General features: G+C 36.4%; 1 protein-coding gene across 2 annotated transcripts in view; it reads right to left on the reverse strand.

Annotated features, from left to right (window-relative positions):
• Positions 1–5,532: 5,532 nt before the first annotated feature.
• PRDM5 (PR/SET domain 5) overlaps positions 5,533–19,033 on the reverse strand; it is a 61,289-nt gene continuing 47,788 nt past the window's right edge. For both annotated transcript variants that reach the window (XM_008503258.2, XM_030450600.1), the window contains exons 14-16: positions 18,573–18,658; positions 10,902–11,006; positions 5,533–6,169 (exon numbers count right to left, since the gene is read on the reverse strand). In XM_008503258.2, the coding sequence (XP_008501480.1) occupies positions 6,005–6,169; positions 10,902–11,006; positions 18,573–18,658 (356 nt within the window). In that variant the 3' untranslated portion in view covers positions 5,533–6,004. The remainder of the gene's footprint in view (positions 6,170–10,901; positions 11,007–18,572; positions 18,659–19,033) is intronic.

The raw sequence follows: 19,033 nt of genomic DNA on the forward strand, positions 1-19,033 counted from the left end.
TCTTCCCAGTTTTGTTTGAACAGCTGTTAAACTGGAAGTGAACTTGAGGATTTAAGGTTGTACAGTCTTTTCCCTGTAAAAGAATAACAAACAAAACCTCCTATCAACCCACAAACCTCAAATGGTTCCTTTTCACTGAATGACCTTCTCAAAGAAAAAGAGAAATTAAAACTATCCCTCTTCAATTTTTGTCCAGGAAAGAAAATGGTTGCTTCATCATGCAAGAAACGGAACAAGAAAACTGTAAACCAGTTATTCACTTTACTATTTGCTAGATCTACCTGACATTAGTTGCTGTCTAAACAGAGAGATGCTTTCATGATTTCAGGGATTTTATAGGTAAAGAGCATGAACACATGATCAATGATACAGTATAGTAGTTTAAGATAACTGTGAAATTAATCATACATATGATCAACATGACATATTAGTAAAAAGCTACAGTACTGTTGATTTTTTTTTAATATTTTTTTCCCCCTGGGCATTTTCTGGTTATTTGTAGCCACGTTAAAATCACAGTCTTCAAATTCTGGTTTCCCATCAGAACTCACTACACTGTCAGAGTATGTGGCTAAAAGTGTAAGTGACTACATAAGCAGAAGAGAGATACTTTAAGAGATCAGAGGTAACTTAGTAAAAGTTATACTTTAAAAAAAACATACTTCCCAATAACACACTTCTTGCCCAGACACTTATTCTGAAAAACACTGAAATTAAACGGGTTTTGTTCTTGTTTAAGGTAAAAAGCACTTACCACCACTTTCAAGGCAGGCATCAAAACACACCACACCACATACATTTCTGTCAACAACTGAAACACTACCTAGCTTTACACTTTTGTTCCTTCATCCTACTCTCCCAATTGTTCTGAGATGATCAGGCCTGGGACACATACAGGGATGGATATCCAAGAGTATCTTCTTGCCTACCTCAGCTGGAATCCCCAGAGAAAAATGGACCAACTGTCTCTCCTCCACTTGTGACATAGGTGATTATTTCCCCTGGTTTCTTTCGTCACTAGGGGGTGATGACAATCTGTATGTCATGAGCAACCACACTCCTGTTGATCACACTCCGGTTGTAACATGAGAGGTAGCTGAGATTAGCAAACTCAAAGACACATGCTATTTGAACATGGCAAACTGGGCAGTGAAAGTGACACAGCATAGCAGCAAATGCTTTAAAAGGGAATGGGGACAGAAAATAAAATACACTTTAGAAAATAAAATACATTTTAAAATACCAGCCGAACAAACAATAGCTAACAAATAAAATTATTGTAACCTGGCAGTTCCAGGTTGAAATGTTCAATGGATACTTCTCCAGGTCAAGAAAACTGTTTATCAAATAATTTTTTGGCTGTTACTTGGCATCTGTAAATTACTTCATCTTCTTGATGTGCCACAGCATGTACTAAAGACAAAAATAAGCTGTCAGAATTCAAACATTCAAAACTAGTTTTACAGCTGTAACTGCTAGCATACTCTTAACTAACATTGGCCTAAAAAACCCAAATAGGCAGACTTCAAATCTCACTGTAAAGGGAATCCCTGTACTTTTGTGCAACAAGTATCGATGTAGCCGAACTGAAAACATTCTATTATAACATGAACAGAAACTGACAACAGCACTCTGAACTCCCCCATCTCTAAAACTGCTGCTTTAGATGACTATGGTAAATCTTTATTCTTCAAACACCATGTCAGTGGTATGTGAATAATAATAGTATTGTTGGATATTGACACAAAAACAAAGCATTAAAGGTTGCAATTTAAAACACAGACCAGAAACATATATAAAACAAATTAACTCACAGAATGTACAAGCTGCTTGGAGTACCCTAGGTTTCTGCATTCAGATATAGCAATATAAAATCCCCAGCACACATGGTAACTTATCCTGCTTCCTGCTTTGTCTCATTTCCAGTTAGAACTTATTAATGTAAACTAAAGGATGCATCAGATCCTTGACAAATGTAGACAATAAAAAACTATAAATATTCCTGAACTAATGAAGGTTATATTCATGATTTGTATCTGCTTTTGGCTGCACATTTTATCATTATGAAAATCGAAAGGAACAAGTTTGCAGCTGTTCCTGACACCAAAGACAACATTCTCTCCAAAAGGGGTTAACTGTAATGGAAAAATATAGAGAATAAATTGAATGCTATGATCCATGGAAAATTATCCAGTGTAGGGAAAAAAAAGAAATCACAGCCTTCTAAAATTTCAGTGACATGTTATTTTAGCACTATCTCTATCTTTTTACATTATTCTGCACAGCATAACTTACTATGGAAAAAGACAGCATTTTAACTAGTGATTAATCTTGTCAATTTGTCATAGTAGACAGTAAAGCACAATGTACACATACACTACATAAATTTAAAATTACTTTTAAACCAAAAGATTACAATTTCTCATTGTATCACCTGAAAATAATGTTATCTGTCTTTTCCAAAAGTAATACGAAGTGGGAGATTGCCAACTGAAATTTTTACTCAGAGGAGAAGGGTTTGTTGACTTAGTTTCTTTGGTTTTATGATTAAGACTTATGGGGTTTTTTTAAGAAAGCTATGGCCAAATAGAAATCTCATAATTGTAAATCTGCATTGCACAAAAACTCAATTACACAGCTCAGCACCATGAATTCAGTAATCTGAATCACATTACTTCCAACTGTGAGAAATTCAAGCACCTGATGGAAAGAGCAGATCAGTTCTTGCCGTGGAAACACCTGCAGCTGCCAAGGCAGGTGCTGGCTCTGTAGGAGCTCAGGCAAATCTGCAGCTGCTTTAGCCCACAGGGAAGATTCCTGCAGGAAAGAGTCATCACCTGGAGCTGGACTTCAACCTCCTGCACCTGCCTCTTGTCTTTGCCATGAAGGTCTTTCATTCATACACTGATCCTGTCTTGTTGAAGCTACAACAAAATCAAAGCTTCAGTTAGTTATCTGCTTTACTGGTTACATGCATAGGATTAATCCTAGTATGTATTACTGTAATTTATCCAGCAATAATTAAAACCAGAAAAAACATGTTCTCTTTTTCAAGTACTGACTTTCCACAACTAGCTAGATTTCTCAAAACATGTTACACAACTTTGCAGCAAAAATGTTAGGCAAAAGGAAGTGGTTTTTACTTTATAATTTTAATGACTTTATAATTTATAATTTTTAATTACTTTATAATTTATAATTACTTTATAATTCGTATTTCTACCATATTTTTCATGTCAAAAATATAGTATATTTGATTTAAATAAATAAAGTATTTGCATGGAACTTGCAAAAATTCCAGGTTTTACATAGGTCTCAAGAAACAAAAGGGGCATGAAGACTTAATATGCTTTTACACATAGGTGGCTGTCACAAACAAGTATTCATAATTGCAGTACTTCAAAATCTGCAGGGAAACTAAACAATATGGAAATAATTAAGCATATGCATCTCAACAAGAAAACCAAATGCAATAAAACAGTCAAGTGTTATCAAGTAATTATAATTCATGAAACATCAACCATGTACTTTGCTCTCAAAACAAATAATATGAAAAACTACTAAAAATAAAAGAAAATAAGTTCTGTATTTAATGAAAAGACCATAGAGGGTATAAAATAACACCATACAGACTATGACACAAGAAAAAAGTACAGAACACATATATGTACTACTGCACTTGTCTGTCACACACCAGTGTAACATCAAAGACACCGGTTCCACACTATTACAGAACATGATATGAAACTGGGTTCTCCATACACAGGTCTTCTCCAGGATCCTCTTCATACGAATCTATAACAGGGTAACTGCTGTAGTTCATACAATTGCATTGCAGTTTGGACCACATATCTGTTTCTTTACTATGGTTTATTCTTCAATTCGTATCAGGTTAGGGGACACTGCATTCCAATTTCAACTCTGCAGATACAGCTGAAGATCACCCTTTTGCCTGCAGAAACTTTGATCATTCAAGACGAGCAAGTCATATGTAACTTGAGCTGAGGACCTTCAAAATAAATGGGAGGGCATCACTTAGAAGTTTTCTGTAATGTTGAAAACAGTGACAGTTCCTGCTTGTCCCTGACAAATGTTAGAATTGCTAGCAGCAAGTGACCTGGTTTTGTTAAGAAAGGGACTCTGTAAACTTGAGTGTACAACTTCCTGTAAATGAGGACACCTGCAAATTTCTGAGTTTGTTGTAATGGAGGCCTTATAGGCTTCCAAAAGAAGAGGGCCTGAATACAAACAGTCTCGTAACAAAATAGGAAGTTTCCTAGAAAAAAACAAGACCATCTGATATAGACCCTGTAATTGTAATTACCCCTGTTAGCACCAGGCCTTCTTCAGCTTCTGAGGTAAACACAAACTGTCTTCTGATTATTTTCTGTAAAAAAGTAATGGCTACAGAAAACATCAGTATTGCGATCCAGTGTAAGGTCTCAAAAAATCAACACATAACATACAGATATTCAGCCAGAAGAATGGGATCCAAATGGAAGTGTTAACCACTAAATACATCAACATCTATTTCTAGCTATTTCCATCACTAGCAATACTGCTATTGCTATTTCTTTTTTGCTCTTCCAAGTAGAAAATCTAACGTATGATAAACAGATTTGAGTAAGGAGTCTACTGTAAGATAAAGAATTATGCTGTTCATTTCAGCATAGCAGTCCCCGCTGCATTTACAAAAGCTGGATTCTTTTCCCATGAAAACTAGATGCAAGACATCCCAATCCAGGTTAAATTTAAAAAAACACTGACAGGTCCAAAACTAATATAAACAGTTGACTACAGTTCAGTCTTAATATTAACTGCTGATAACTCAGGAATTTCACATGCAACCACCCTTTGAAGTTAGTTTTACTGTCCGTGTAGATAAAAATTTCTTGGCTATCTAGCCGTTGTTCAAGAGGGCCTCTGGGAACTCCTTTCAAAAAGTTTTGCTGCAGTAAAAAACTCGGTCTGAGAACTTGAACAATTTCATAGTTACCTTAGTTGTAAAGCAATATTTTCTCAGTGCTCTTTAATAGAAGTAAAATAGATACTCATGTGAAATGAAGAAATCCAGAGCACCAGATTCAGCAACAAGAAATATTCTGGAAACCAGCTGTTTACCAGGAAATCAAATATATGTTAACTAGGCAACATTAACTGCTCAAGCCACTCTGTCATTATTTCCACTTGCCTTGCCAATAGCAATGGTAACTATGAATTAAGGTACTCAAATTGTTAAATGTTTTTTACTTCAACCTTCATTCATGTAGCCAGAAGCAATACTTCCTCCTCAGTGGTCATACAGAAGTGCATAATGCAACAGATTTCCACCATTTCTGTACCCATCAGTTTCGGCATCCCAAGAACCTGTTGCAAGTTAATGAGTTTCATCTAGTAATGAGAAAGCCAAAAATTAAACCAGAAACCACCATGTTACAACAAAAATCCAGAATTGAAATCTGACTAAAATATGCCTGGATGTAATCACCAGCCAATCACCAGAATGAGAAATTCTGCATTGATTAAGAATTAAAGAACTTTAATGGAGTCTTGTAGCATGGATACAGAAATACAGTTGCAGACAGCAAAGGGTTCAGTTCCAGATGGCAATGTTTTCCACGTAATCCTACCAATATCTAAGTTTCTAAGTATTTAATTAAGAAGGTGAACTTAAAGCTATTTGGGTTTTGTATTTGTGGGGGGTCTGTTTGGTTTGGTTGGTTTTTTGATTGTGTTTTATTTTGTTTTTAATGAGGATAAGATTTTCCCAAAGTTCTTTTATCTTCAACTTTTTATTTTCAAGCTACATTTTACTTTAGGTGAATGTCTGTCTTTGGTTCTCATCCTAATACCATATTTTAAAAAGTGGAAAAAACAACACTTCACTACAGTAATACTGTTTCTCCTGACTATGCTTACTAGTCAGGTGAGAAGTCTGTAGTTTGTATGTGTACAAATAGAGCACTTTGGAACACAAGATTCTGTCTTCTCACACAGGACGTAATTAGCTGTCAGTTTCCCCATGAACGTTTTCCATGTGCACTTTGAGGTAGTCATTTCTTGTAAACTTCTTGTGGCACAGCTGGCATTCTGCCATCGGTCGATTGGGGTTGTGAGTTAGCTTGTGTCGGATCAGCATTTTCTTCAGGCTGAAGGACAGATCACAAACCTAAGGCAGTGAAGACAAGACAAGAACAAAAGAAGTCTTCAGCTTTCAAGCACATATGTTACAATGCTCTTTATGTGACATCGCTGAGGCCACAGCCACACATACCTGCAACACTTAAAGAATGAGCTGATCTTTGAATTAGTAACTCCTTCACAGAGCATCGTAACTACTATTACTGTCTGGTATCTTTCCATGTTTTACTTTAACAGTGGAACTGCAAGCACTGGGGAAGTGGATTGGGAGAGAACGAGTCTTCAAAGTATCAATACATTGAGGTGCCCCAGTTACATTGTGAGTTGTTTGGGTTTTTTTAAACCTTTTATTCTATCTAGGATGCAGCACAAATAGCTTGTGCTGTTTTGTCATAACGACAAAACATCACATGCCTCTGTCAATTTGACCTCAGATGAAGTATCTCTTCCCTGACCTCCAAAATACATCTGTGGTTTCCTAAAAATGAGTTCAAATTCCTTAGTTACAATGAGGAAGAAGCAAGAAAAAAAAAAAAAAGAACGAGCATACAAAGACTGGAAGACTGCAAGAAAGGTTAATAATTATTATAGACCTCATTGTTCCAGTATTCCTCTGCCTGGCTAAGAAACAGAGGACATCTCTCAAATGAATGCACAGTTCCTTTGTTGTATCATCTGGTGTGCTGCTTCCCTTCCTTCACTCAGTCCAGTTCATTCTGCCATTTGAGTAAATGGATAGAGGAATGAGAGACTCCACCATGCTAAACCCATCACTTCTTATAAAAAATTCGGTACTGAAGTCAGAATGAAAGGTTGTGAACAAGTACAGTCAAGAGAAGTTAGAACGAAAAGTGATAGATCTGTAGGCAAGACAACAAGTAAATTGAAATCACGCAGTTATTTTGTCACATTCACCTTCCATCCAGGTACACACTGTATGCATGAATTTTCCAGGAAAAAAAATATAGAAAGCATGTTCCTTGTCTGACAAATAAAACAGGCAAGAGTCATAAAACTGAAAAAGAATGAACTTGCAATCTTAGCATCCCAGGTTCGTTTCATAAATGTTTTCTACACAGAGGAAACAGAAACTAACACAATCCCTCTTTAGGATAATTAAGTTTTAAATTCATACTGGTATCAAACTAGTAATGAAAATGCTGATTATCCAAGTAGATAATCTTAACCTGCAGTGTATGCATTTTACGCCAATTAAGGCAAAATCATGCTATGATCATGAAATCGGCACTAATCAGAGGCAATTTTTGTCCCCACAATAATTTTTCCCCAGACAAGACCACCGCATGTGCTGTTGCAATGGAACATTTTTGAATTTATGACATGATGCAATACCAAAGACTTTTATGCAGCAACTGTAACCCTCCAACTTTTTCCTCTCAATGTATAATCAATTATGTGTTTCAGATCGAAGCAACAGTCACCCTTTTGTTATGCAACAGTGAATGTCACTTACACCATCCACTGGTCAGGTTTTGATACTGTTTGCCATTCCTCTTCCACAGAGCATACAAAGTGAACTCATAACATTTATTTAACCATTACCGTCATGTGTGCTCACAAGTCTCAATCTGTTAAAAGTATCACACACTTGTAAACACAACACATTTCTGGGAAGCCAAGAAACCAGCCAAGGATATACACACGTACAAGATAGTTATATGTTGTGTATCTCAAACATGCCTCCTCATTTTGAAAGTAAACAGTTTATAACACAGCCTTATAGTACATTTTATCATTTACAACGCTCATGTAGCTAGTATGATGTGCTCGTCTCTGGAATGTTCTGCTAATTTCTTCCAAAAGAACACAGAATTCAGAGGATCATTACTAAAAAGATCATACATCTCATGCTCTGCTTATGCATAGAAGTTAATGGGGGGGGAGGTTTAAGAGTTTGCTTCATATTTTAATTTTTTAAGAAAGAGTGACATTTTCTAGATTTACAGCCATGCTTCATAATGTGCACTTGAAACTCTAATCAATCTCTTCAAAATTATCAAAGTTTTGATTGAGTAAGGAGGATAGAAAAGACTGACATTTGAAAGTAAGTGTAGGGTCAACTAAAGGGAGAATTGAGGGAAATACTGCACTGGAAAGAAACCAGGACAGAAATACTGTACTGGAAAGAAACCAGGACAATATGTTGTCTCTGAGGCAACTGAATTTTAGTTAGCCTCCACTAAAAGACTGTTGATCTTAGAGAGGACAGAAACCTAATATACTAGGATAAAACCACACTTTCTATTTCCATATTTCAGTTATTTTCACTTTCCCACATAAGAGCTTTGAGTCATTGCAAGTAAGTTTTGCAAATGCTTTTGCTGAATGGTAAGACACAGGAACAGTTGCACAAATAAAATATAGCACCCTCACCAAACAGGGTACAAGGATCACTTTTACATGTAGCCCAATCCTGTACTGTAATGGCTGTTGCAAACAACTGAGAGAGAGGAGAGTGAGAGAGGAAGGTAAGACATGGCTTTTATTTCTGATTCTGAAGAAAATTCTACTTAAAGCAAAAATACAGCCTAAAAAAAATTTGCGTGTAATTTTATATTGGATGGGGAGGGGTGCATAGTGAAGCGAAGCCTGTTCTTGAGCCCATAAAGTAGTACTTTTTTGTTTTAATAGCCAACAGTTTTCTTTTTTCAGCTCTATGGCACAGTTCTATCCCTGTTAGTAAGTGATAATGGTAATAAGAAATGAAGAATATCTAGACAGCAAAAGTTAATAGGTTATTTAGAAGAAGCTGAGGACTTTCTATTATTGTTTCTAATTCCATGTAGGAAACAACAAACCCCTCAATTCCTCTGAAGACTTTTTGTTTCAGGATGGCTTCATGTATGATTACATTTATGAAAGTGCTAATAATTGAAAAAACAGTTTGTTTTTCGCCTTTGAAGGATTCTTAGTAGGTCTGGCCATTAGGTTTGCAGACTTTGCCAATTAATGAGTAAAAAGCAATCTTTAGTATTGAGGAGCCAACAATAATGTCTCCCATGGGTAAATTTTTCTGCAACTGTCCACTACCAGTTTTCCTGTAGCTTTTCCTGAAACATCTGGTAACATGCAATGTGTGAGACAGCTGTGAAGGAATGGTCTGCTCTCACATTCACTATATCTGTAGAAGGAGAGTCTAGATGAAGTAAGAAGTAACTACTAGAATATAAAAAGTAACAAAATTTTCAACACTCACCAGGTGTGCATTAAGCAGCAGACACCATGGTAGGCACTTGGGCAACTGAAGAATGTATGAATGAATAGTAGAGGCAAAAGCTATTTAAGTACAAACCCTGAAAAGTCAGCAATCTCTGCAGTGTGCAGCTGGTAAAAGAATAGTGCTGAAGAATAAGTTTGGTGAAATGTGACAGTAATTTAAAGTATAGGAAAAAAAAATCTCAAGTAAATGAAGGTACATTAAAAATTCTCAGAGAATAACTAGGACTAGACTCAGATAATAGTTGTTTCTAGAAATATTATGATTTGGGAATATAAAGTTCTACCTAATTAATGAGGAAAAGAGAAGGAATAGTTGAAGCAGCATATCTTGTTCCCACACAGCTTCTATTTTCAATTAAAGTAATTTGAAAACATAATAAAATGTGCAGCTTATAGACAGTGCAGGGATCTGAAAACTGAAAAAGTTTTTGACAATGATTTGGAATTAAAGAAATTAAAGTAATTAAAGAAATCCTGTCTAGAGCCTGGATGAGTTTGTCTCAAAAGACTAGAAATTTCCTGACTCGCAGACATCAGCAAAATACTGTAGCTGATTTTTTTAAATTAATAAATTGCATTCTGAATGAAATGTCACCAGATTGTTTACTAAAAGTTAGATCAATTAACAAGACACATGCCCACTAGCTATTCTAATTTTGCATCTAATTTTAGTAACAAATTTACAACTGCTAAGACTAAGCCACCTAGCCATATAATTGAAAGCTGGCAGTTCCCTTGTGACTAGTTCATTAAGAATTAGTATCACAGCACAAACTACCTATACTAATTTCATCACCTATTTTGATGTCTTTCTCCTAAATTCTCGAGTAACAACATGAATTCTGGCATTTGATTATTTTGAAAGATTATCTTTTCCAACATTTGCTGCACAGTCTGCCTCCCCACTTACCTTCCAAAAGCTGGGAGATATGCTGTGTACAGGATGGGGTATGCTGAATGAAAGGTACTTGACAATGATCTATGAACTGCAATATGATACACTGCATTTCAGTGCTACAGGCATACACAGCATCTGCAGTTTCTTCATTGAACAAAAGAAAAACCCTCAACTTATTAGCAGATGTTAAAAATACCAGACCAGATTTACAAAACAGCAACAGAAATTTCTGAATTTCTGTGTCATTCAGTATCATCAGAAGCATTCAGATTGCATGCACTGAATTCAATACCTTTTCTTGCATAAACTTATGTCCAACTATTAACGTGCCATACAATTTAAATAGGAAACCAAGCAGGATGGATTTATAATTTGTAACATCCAAATGGCATTAGTATGGTGAAAATAACTCCTAAGGGATCCAAAACCATAAAATAAAAGGTGTTCAACTCTTGGCAACTGAAGACAGTACATACAATTCCCCGAATGGTCTTTAATTAGCTAGGTTATGAAAGTCCATGTGAAGTGTAACTTTAGGACGCAGCCAACAGACACAGCACAGTATCACTGCAATTAAGTCCTGCTGCTGCACTGAAGTCAAGATGACAAAGAGATCACTCACATCACACTGGAATGGCTTCTCTCCGGTGTGGGTTCTCATGTGCTCATCCAGGCCTCGCTTTTGACTGAAGGCCTTGTTACACTCAGAACATTGGTACGGTTTTTCCTGTATGAAATGACAATAGTGAGTGAAAGTGAGTCAACACAGAGTCTGAGTCATTAAAGAAGTGGAATTCCATGCTGGATAGTGCAAGTTTTATATTCTCTCCAAGGGATTACAGTCAGTGAAAACAACACAAAATGACTTTCAAATGACTAAGTGAAAGCTGGGAAAGCTGTGGCCTGACAGTTTCCACTTCAACACCCACTTATGAATTAATTATCTGTTCCAGCCTTTCAAACCCAGCCATTTTGGGAGTCTGGTTTTTGTAACGTGAAAGGTACAGGAACATAAAATTCCAACGCGCTTTCCTTTATCCTCCACAAAAGCACAAAGCATAAAGACAAGTAAGACACCCATAAAAAACTCCACTTTGTTAGCACATTTCCAAGCAAAGGATGAGGTGAGGGGAGGAAGTGAGTTTGCACAAAGCTTGTGATAAAGAAAAAATTTATTTTGAAAAGTGGTGACAGAAGGTTAATCATATATTCATCGCAGAATCTCGAAAGAAGTGCAGATGGCAACCAAGCCTTCTGTATTTTCATTAGAACTATTGGTTAGCAGCTACTGTAACACACGATATTAAAAGTTGCAAGCTCACTGACATCAAATAAATAAATAGTTACAGGTAGGTATGGAAAACCACTTAAAGATTTTCTTCTTCGAAGTTTTTCCTTAGTATATAGGAACTTTCATATAACTCCTGCTTTATTCCACTGAAGTTACAAATGAACTTTATGCAAAACAACATTTAAATAAACTCACGAAATGTAAAAGTTAATCTGCACATTGCTTGACTTAAATTTCTATGCTCTAGAGGCATGTTTATTTTGAATCAATTCAGTTGATTTCACTCTCGTGCTACTTTTTTCTGTGATTCCTAATTCTGTATTGCTTAGGTGCTAAAGATAGGTATTTTAAGCAACAATGTAAACAATTTTTACAACATTAAATTCACAACAAAGACTGAAAATCAATAGTCAATAAAAATGCTAACTCCATGAATTAATAAATAACATGCAGCGATATTCATGGTCTCTTGAGAAATGATGTGGGATCCAAGGATAAGTGAGAAGGAACAACTAAGGTTAGGTGTGGAAGCTAAAAAGTGAAGAATTTATCTGGTTATTTAATTCCTATTCAGACTATGTAGTGGAAAATCAGGTCTCCATATATTGCTAAATCCTGCCAGGTACTCGGCATTAGTCACACAAGTAACACAATGGACTCTATCAGTGTTGCCCTGTCTTTAGGGCAGCTCTTTGCAAGTACAGAGATTTCAGCTAGGATGAAGACTTGGTTATACATTTTGCTTTAGCTGCGATGTACTACCCTCTCATAACATTTCCTAGAAAAGGCAGTGTCGTACACAGAAACACCTCAAATTTTACTGGTAGGAATCCTCTAGCTCACCAAAACCAGACCATAAACAGTGTACACAGGAAAAAGCATCTCTCCAGCAATTTCAGTTTCAGGTATGAGTAAAACTTGAGCTAAGTACATTTCAGTATGATGCAAGAAAAAACATTCGACAGACACAGGGTGAGTACACAGTGCCCAGCTGCCTATAAACTGACTGGCCCAAAAGGAAGCCACTAATGAGCTTTCAAGATTCTTTTTCAAGATTCTTCTTATACATTTACCATCTTTGTGTTTCTTAATCATTATTTGAACCTTGTAATTTCCACAAATCTTCAATATAGAGTAAAATATAACAAATTACCTAAAAAAGATCTGAGCTGATATTAAAATAAAATCATCTAGACCAAAAACTTCATGTCACAGGGAATCTTGTAAGACCAATTAAAGAGTTCACAGAACAGGGTCTGTAATTTTTAAGGAAAGGTACAAGCAAGCCATATGAAAAGCAGGTTTCTGTAACACCCTCTTAATTGATTTTGCATTGCAGTTAACTTAAACCACATTTTCTAGGAGTCCTCTGAAAACAGCATCCCTGTGTAGCTTGAGCCACAGAAAGTGCAAAGTGTATGATGTGTACATCTTAAAACCTTATGAAAACATTCACTACTGCAAACTGTACCAGGTGTACTTGCTCTCTTTTTATCATCAGGTTCTTTAGGTAACTGAAGGGTTAACTTCATGATTATCTTATTGATTTCATATCAATGGACTCCAGCTTTCCATTTTGGAGAGAGTCACTATGATCTCTGAGAAGATGAAGTCACAAACCTGGGCTGTAATACTTTCCCCAAGGTTATGTTTGGCTATTTGTATTATTCTCTATGTTAAGAATGGTGTATCTAACCATCTCCTTGGCATGTGCATTCAAATTCACATATGTAGTACATGAAGCACATCCAAAGCTGCCTTTGATCTAATTTTAGGTACCTTAGATATGTGTGTTCCAGTGACTTCAGCAGACACAATTCTAATTCACACTAGCCCACTCTCCCCATTAAGCTAACCTGCCCTTCATTAACATTAATGTCACTCTCAATGAAATTGGTTGTGTTGTCCAGAACAAAACTTGGGCCTAAGTTTCCCTCCAGAGAAAAAGACAAATTTTTTGGTTGTAAGACACCACTCTTGAAGACTAAGTTCTTCAAAACAAAATATTCTGTTCTTTCCTTTTCTCCTTCCCCCTTTTCCCCCTTATATGAAATTTCTCTTGCACAATATTTGGAAAAGGGAACATTTGTAACATGGAAAAGACTGTTAGGTTGGCATCACCATTTCTGCTCTAAAACATGGAACAAAACAAAAAAACAACAACAACAACAACAACAAAAACCAAAAAACAACAACAAAAAAAACCCCACACAACAAACAGCAGCAATAAGTCTAAAAGTTGCGAGAGTTCAATAGGTACCAACAATGACATTATAGGAAAGTTGGACACACTTAAAATATCACTTACACATGCAAAGCACATTGTAATTCCTCCAATTTTAAAATATTACCTCAGAAATGTACAAGTTGAGCATTACAGCCAGCAGCCTTCCAATCACCAGAAATCACATTTTTTAAAAAGCTATAAAATTACCTCCATCTGTTATACCTTCAAAGTATAAATGAGAAATATTCAAGCCAAGTGATGAAAAAAATTTGCAGTGGCATCTAGTCTGTTTTCCATCAGTGCCATGTATTTAACTGAAACAAATTGTAATAAAACTACCATTTTCAGAAGTAGTGAAATAATCAATTTGACATGATCATAACTCTGGGCACCTATCAATGATGTTATTTCCAAACATTAGCAATTACATTGCAGTAACATATATTAATTTCTCTACATGTTATGTAGAGAATAAAGCCCTAGGAAAGAGCTCAAGTTTACTGCACTGTAAAGACTAGAAGTATGCATGTATTTCCTCAAAGCTGATATGGTTTGTAAATTCATTTCATCAAGAACTTCAGTGAGTTCTTCATTTATATTTCTTAGGCTGCTGTATTTCTTCTTTTTAAGGAAAAACAAGACAAAACAAAAACACACTATCCAAAAAACAAACCATAAACCAAACACATCTACTTCCACAGAAACAAATCAGTACTCCAGAGACATTTTATTTTAGGTGGTTGGTATTTTCTTCTCTTGACATTGTCAGTAGGGGTTTTGGCTTACCTTCTCTGTTTACTTCAGAGTTCGAGCTGACACCTGTGGCCACCCAGGCTGTACTCAGTTTTGCAGCTGCCAGACCTTAATCAACTTTCCACAATGATTTTTCCAGCAGCCTTCCCTGATCCACAGGATCAAGTTTGGCATTTAATCCCACTGGTAAAATATACCTAGATTTAATCACTAAAATGACATTTTCCTTGAGAGTGTCATACTGTAACTTTTAAACTACTTCACAATTTTTCTGGCAAAAAGACCAGGCTTTTTTTTTTTTTTTCCCCAAGGTATTTTACCAGAATAGATCCTTTATCCCTTTATTTACAAGGGTGCTATGATTATGTTTATTTCCACATCACCAGGCATAAGCTGACACACACACGGAAAAACACTTCTGGAGTTGGACTTTTTTGTTTATTCTTTGAATAATTACTTTCCATGCAAGAATAAATTTCAAAATTAAATTTATATATAGGGCAGGGTAAGAAAAGAACTATGTAACAATCTTACAATCTTTTAAAAGTCAACACATCAAATTACTGAAGTACAATTTCCTGGATTTTTTTTTTCTTAAAAGTGACAAAAATTGGCAAATACATTACATTTTTTTTCCTAATCTCTACATTTGTCCTTGTTTAAATGGCCCAGGATCACAGAACAAGTAAATTAGTATCATGCTGAGAGGTTTCAAGCTATTTCTTTGCAGGTATAATCTCTCTTCACTAGAAAAGTTCCTACCTAGTGCAGTTTGAATACACCTCCTTTAATTATCAGGTGTGTATTTTGTATCATTCATATCAGGTGTGTGCTCTTGAAGCACACTTCCCAAATGTCCCCTGCTGCTGTGCTTTGGTGCACACTTCCAAAATGTTTTGGACTGCATGACCTAGATTGCTTTAGGACAAAATTAAAGCAGGAAGTTTAATGCATTTCAGGGAGTGCTATTATGCATTCATTCCATAGGGCCAGACTATACACAGCCTGCAGTAAAATCCTTGAAACATATACAAGATAAATTCAAGTCCTCAGCACCAACTCTCTCACCTTATATACCATGACATACTACTGCACTGTACTACTCCTTAGCACACACATGGTCTGTGTGTGCACACACATGAGACTCTGTGCATTCACTTAAAAAAAAAAAAAAAAAAAAAAAAAAGACTTAAATAGCTCAGAATTTTCTGTTCCGCTTACATTGCTCTTGGTTAAAGATCTGAAATGCTTAAAGCTGGAAATTCAACTATTACTATATGCGATTAAGTTAGACTATTAGCCTGCCTATGTTTAGCCTGTACCTGGGGCTGAACTACATATCAGGAGCTCTCTCTCCTGATGACCTCAATTTGTTTTGATACCAGCCTATAAATTTCATATTTCTTTTTTTTTCTTACACATAAGCAGCAAAATATGATGATGTATGGGAATATATGTAAGCAAGAAGTGACACAGAAGAGGCAGTATCAAGCAGCCAAACAATTTAGCAAATTTTCTACTAATGTGATAATTATATTTTGGAGCATAGCTAAGAAGAAGAAACATCACTACAAAGCAGACTCAGCAGAAGAGCAACTAAGTTCTCCATTTGGTGCAACTAAAAATCTCTAATTTTAAATGACCTTTTTTTTTTAATAGTTAACATAGTATTTCTCATCTGAACTGTGTAGTAGTCAGAACTGATGCAATTATCAAAAAAACATACAACTATCAAGAAAAAAATATAGAGCTTTCCTCCACAGGTACTACATTTTCTAAGACTGCAGGATGTGCAACACTGCTAAATAACTGTTACCAGTTAATTTAATCTTTATTGCTTAGAAAAAAGTAAAGTTCTCTAACCTCACTCACAAGCAAATATTTGGGAAGAAATCATCATTAAGTGCAAATCACTACAGTCAACAGAGATACATCACTATGGGATCTAAAAGCTTATTTGGGGGGGATTTTTTTATTTTGATAGAGGCTGAGGGGGTGGTTGTTTTTACTCAAATTGTAAGACAATCAGAAAAAAATTAAACTTGGCACTGTTTCAGAGCTGATCTTGCTTACCACTCCTCCCACTCACAGGCATGTCAAACATAAGGTAACAAAATTTCTCCCCTTGTATGAAAAACAGCAGTGGGGTACAGTAACAAAAGAAAAGATTTTATAGCACTTCTTACAGTAATTAAACAGCTGGAAAGAAGGAGAAACAACTAAGCATATGGGACTAGCCTGCTACCAGTGAACCACCGTGAAGCACTGCACAAACAACTGAAGTTTGGGGTACATGAGCTAAAACTATCTATGACCTCCAGTTAATGCCTTCAAGACTTGCATACAATGATAGAAAACTAAACAGCTTCGATCTTGTCCTTACTTATTTAGAAAGCTATTCTGTGCAGAGATTTGCATAAAGAGACTACTAACTTAACAATCGTCCTCTCTTTCCTAATAGATAAGGAACTTCCTTGGTTTAGCTTCAAGGCTGTAAGCACTAAGAGCTGCCATGGGGTTACTAGTAAAAACTACAGTTTACTTCAAACTTTTTTTTTCTCACAGTGGATGAGGAGGCAGAGGTACTTTAGTATGTGGAATACTAGACCAGCTTAACTTCACCTGGAGACCTCCTTTTACTAAGGGAATACACATCAGTCTGTTTGAAAACACCTTTTCATTGCTTTGCTGGCTGAATCATAGAATTATTAAGGCTGGAAAAGACCTCCAAGATCATCAAGACCAACATCACCAGTCAAATAAAACAGGTCCTCAAGTGCTACATCCACACATTGTTCGACCACCTCCACCACTTCCCTGGGCAGCCTTTTCCAGAGCCTGACCACTCTTTCAGTAAAGAAATTTATTTTAATACCCAATATGAACTTTCCCTGGTGCATTTGAGTCTATTTCCTCTCATTCTATCACCAGTTGCATGGGAGAAGAGACCAACCCCCACCTCAGTACAACATCCTTTCAGGGAGCTATAGAGAACAATAAGGTTTCCCCTCAGCCTCCTCTTTAGACTAAACAACTCCAGTTCCCTCAGCTGTTCCTCATAAAACTTGTGTTCCAGACCCTTCAACACCTTTGTTGCTCTTTGGACATGCTTCAGAAATTCAATGTCCATCTTGTAGTTAAGGGCCCCAAACTGAACCCAGTATTTGAAGTGCAGTCTCATCAGGGGCTCCCCTCTTCCCCAAATCTGTAACATTGCCTGAGGTTGTTTTGACTGAAATGTAGGACCCAACACTTGGCCTGGCTGAGCCTCATACTTTTGACCTTGGCCCATTGATCCAGTCTGTGCAGGTGCCACTGCAGAGACTTCCTATCCTCAGGCAGATGAACTCTCCCAACCAACTTAGTATCATCTACAAACTTACTGAGGGTGCACTCAATCACCTCATCCAGATCATGAATATAGAACAAACAAGACTGATCCCAAAACTGAGCCCTTGGGAACACCAGTTGTAACCAGCCACCAACTGGACTTAACTTCATTCACCCCAACCCTCTGGTCCTGGCCATCCAGCCAGGTTTTAATCTAGCAGAATACACCTGTCTATGCCATGAGCTGCTAGCTTCTCTGGGAGAACACTATGGGAGACAGTGTCAAAGGCCTTAAAGGCTGAGTGAGGCCAAAATCTAGCATTTGTCCTCTAGTAAATATACACACACAACTAGGCTTTTTAAGGAAAAGTGGGAACCTTTGTGCTGAGACTCAAGGTTCAGAAGTAATCTTGGAGACATCTGCAATTGCCTTTTATTTTGCCTTTAGTTAAATAGAAGTTAAAGTCATTTTGCACAGAAAAAATTGGAACACAGAGAGAGAGTCATAATTAGAATTTAACAGATAATTACTTAAATCTTTTCCCCTTATTTCAGTAAGCATAAAATATCTTGGTTGGTATAGCCTAATCTCTACAAAAACAGTAACTATTTGCTTTTTGTCACATGATTCATGGACAATCCTCAAGGAACCATAAAAACTAAGCTGCACTTAAACCTTGTGTAGGTCTTACCCTTGTGTGGGTGCGAATATGCATCTTCAATCCATCATTCTTGCTGAAAGCTTTGTCACAGTAAGGACACTGGTATGGACGCTCACCTGAAAACAGGGAAAGCATTAGAATGACCAGTACAGGAATGCCCTACAGCACCATTATTTTAAAACTGAAGTACTTTTAGTTTGGGTTTGTTTTTTTTTTTGACCTTGTCTTCACACTTAGTTCAAACAAAAAGTGATCTAAGCATTAGGAAAATTACAAACAAAGGTCCAACGGAGCAGGATGCAAGACTCAATCAAAATATTCCTCTTTGCTGCTTGATTTTGTTCTAGCAATATATGAATACACATAGAGAGCCTTAGGAAGGAAGGCGAGAAAAAAAGATCAACCGCCACATTCTAGAGACATACGCATGGTCACTTTTACGGTTACGTATTAACTGCTCCCAAACATTTCTACTGTTTCACATCTGGTCA

The sequence above is a fragment of the Calypte anna genome, chromosome 4B, assembly GCF_003957555.1.
Source record: "Calypte anna isolate BGI_N300 chromosome 4B, bCalAnn1_v1.p, whole genome shotgun sequence".
NCBI lineage: Eukaryota > Metazoa > Chordata > Aves > Apodiformes > Trochilidae > Calypte > Calypte anna.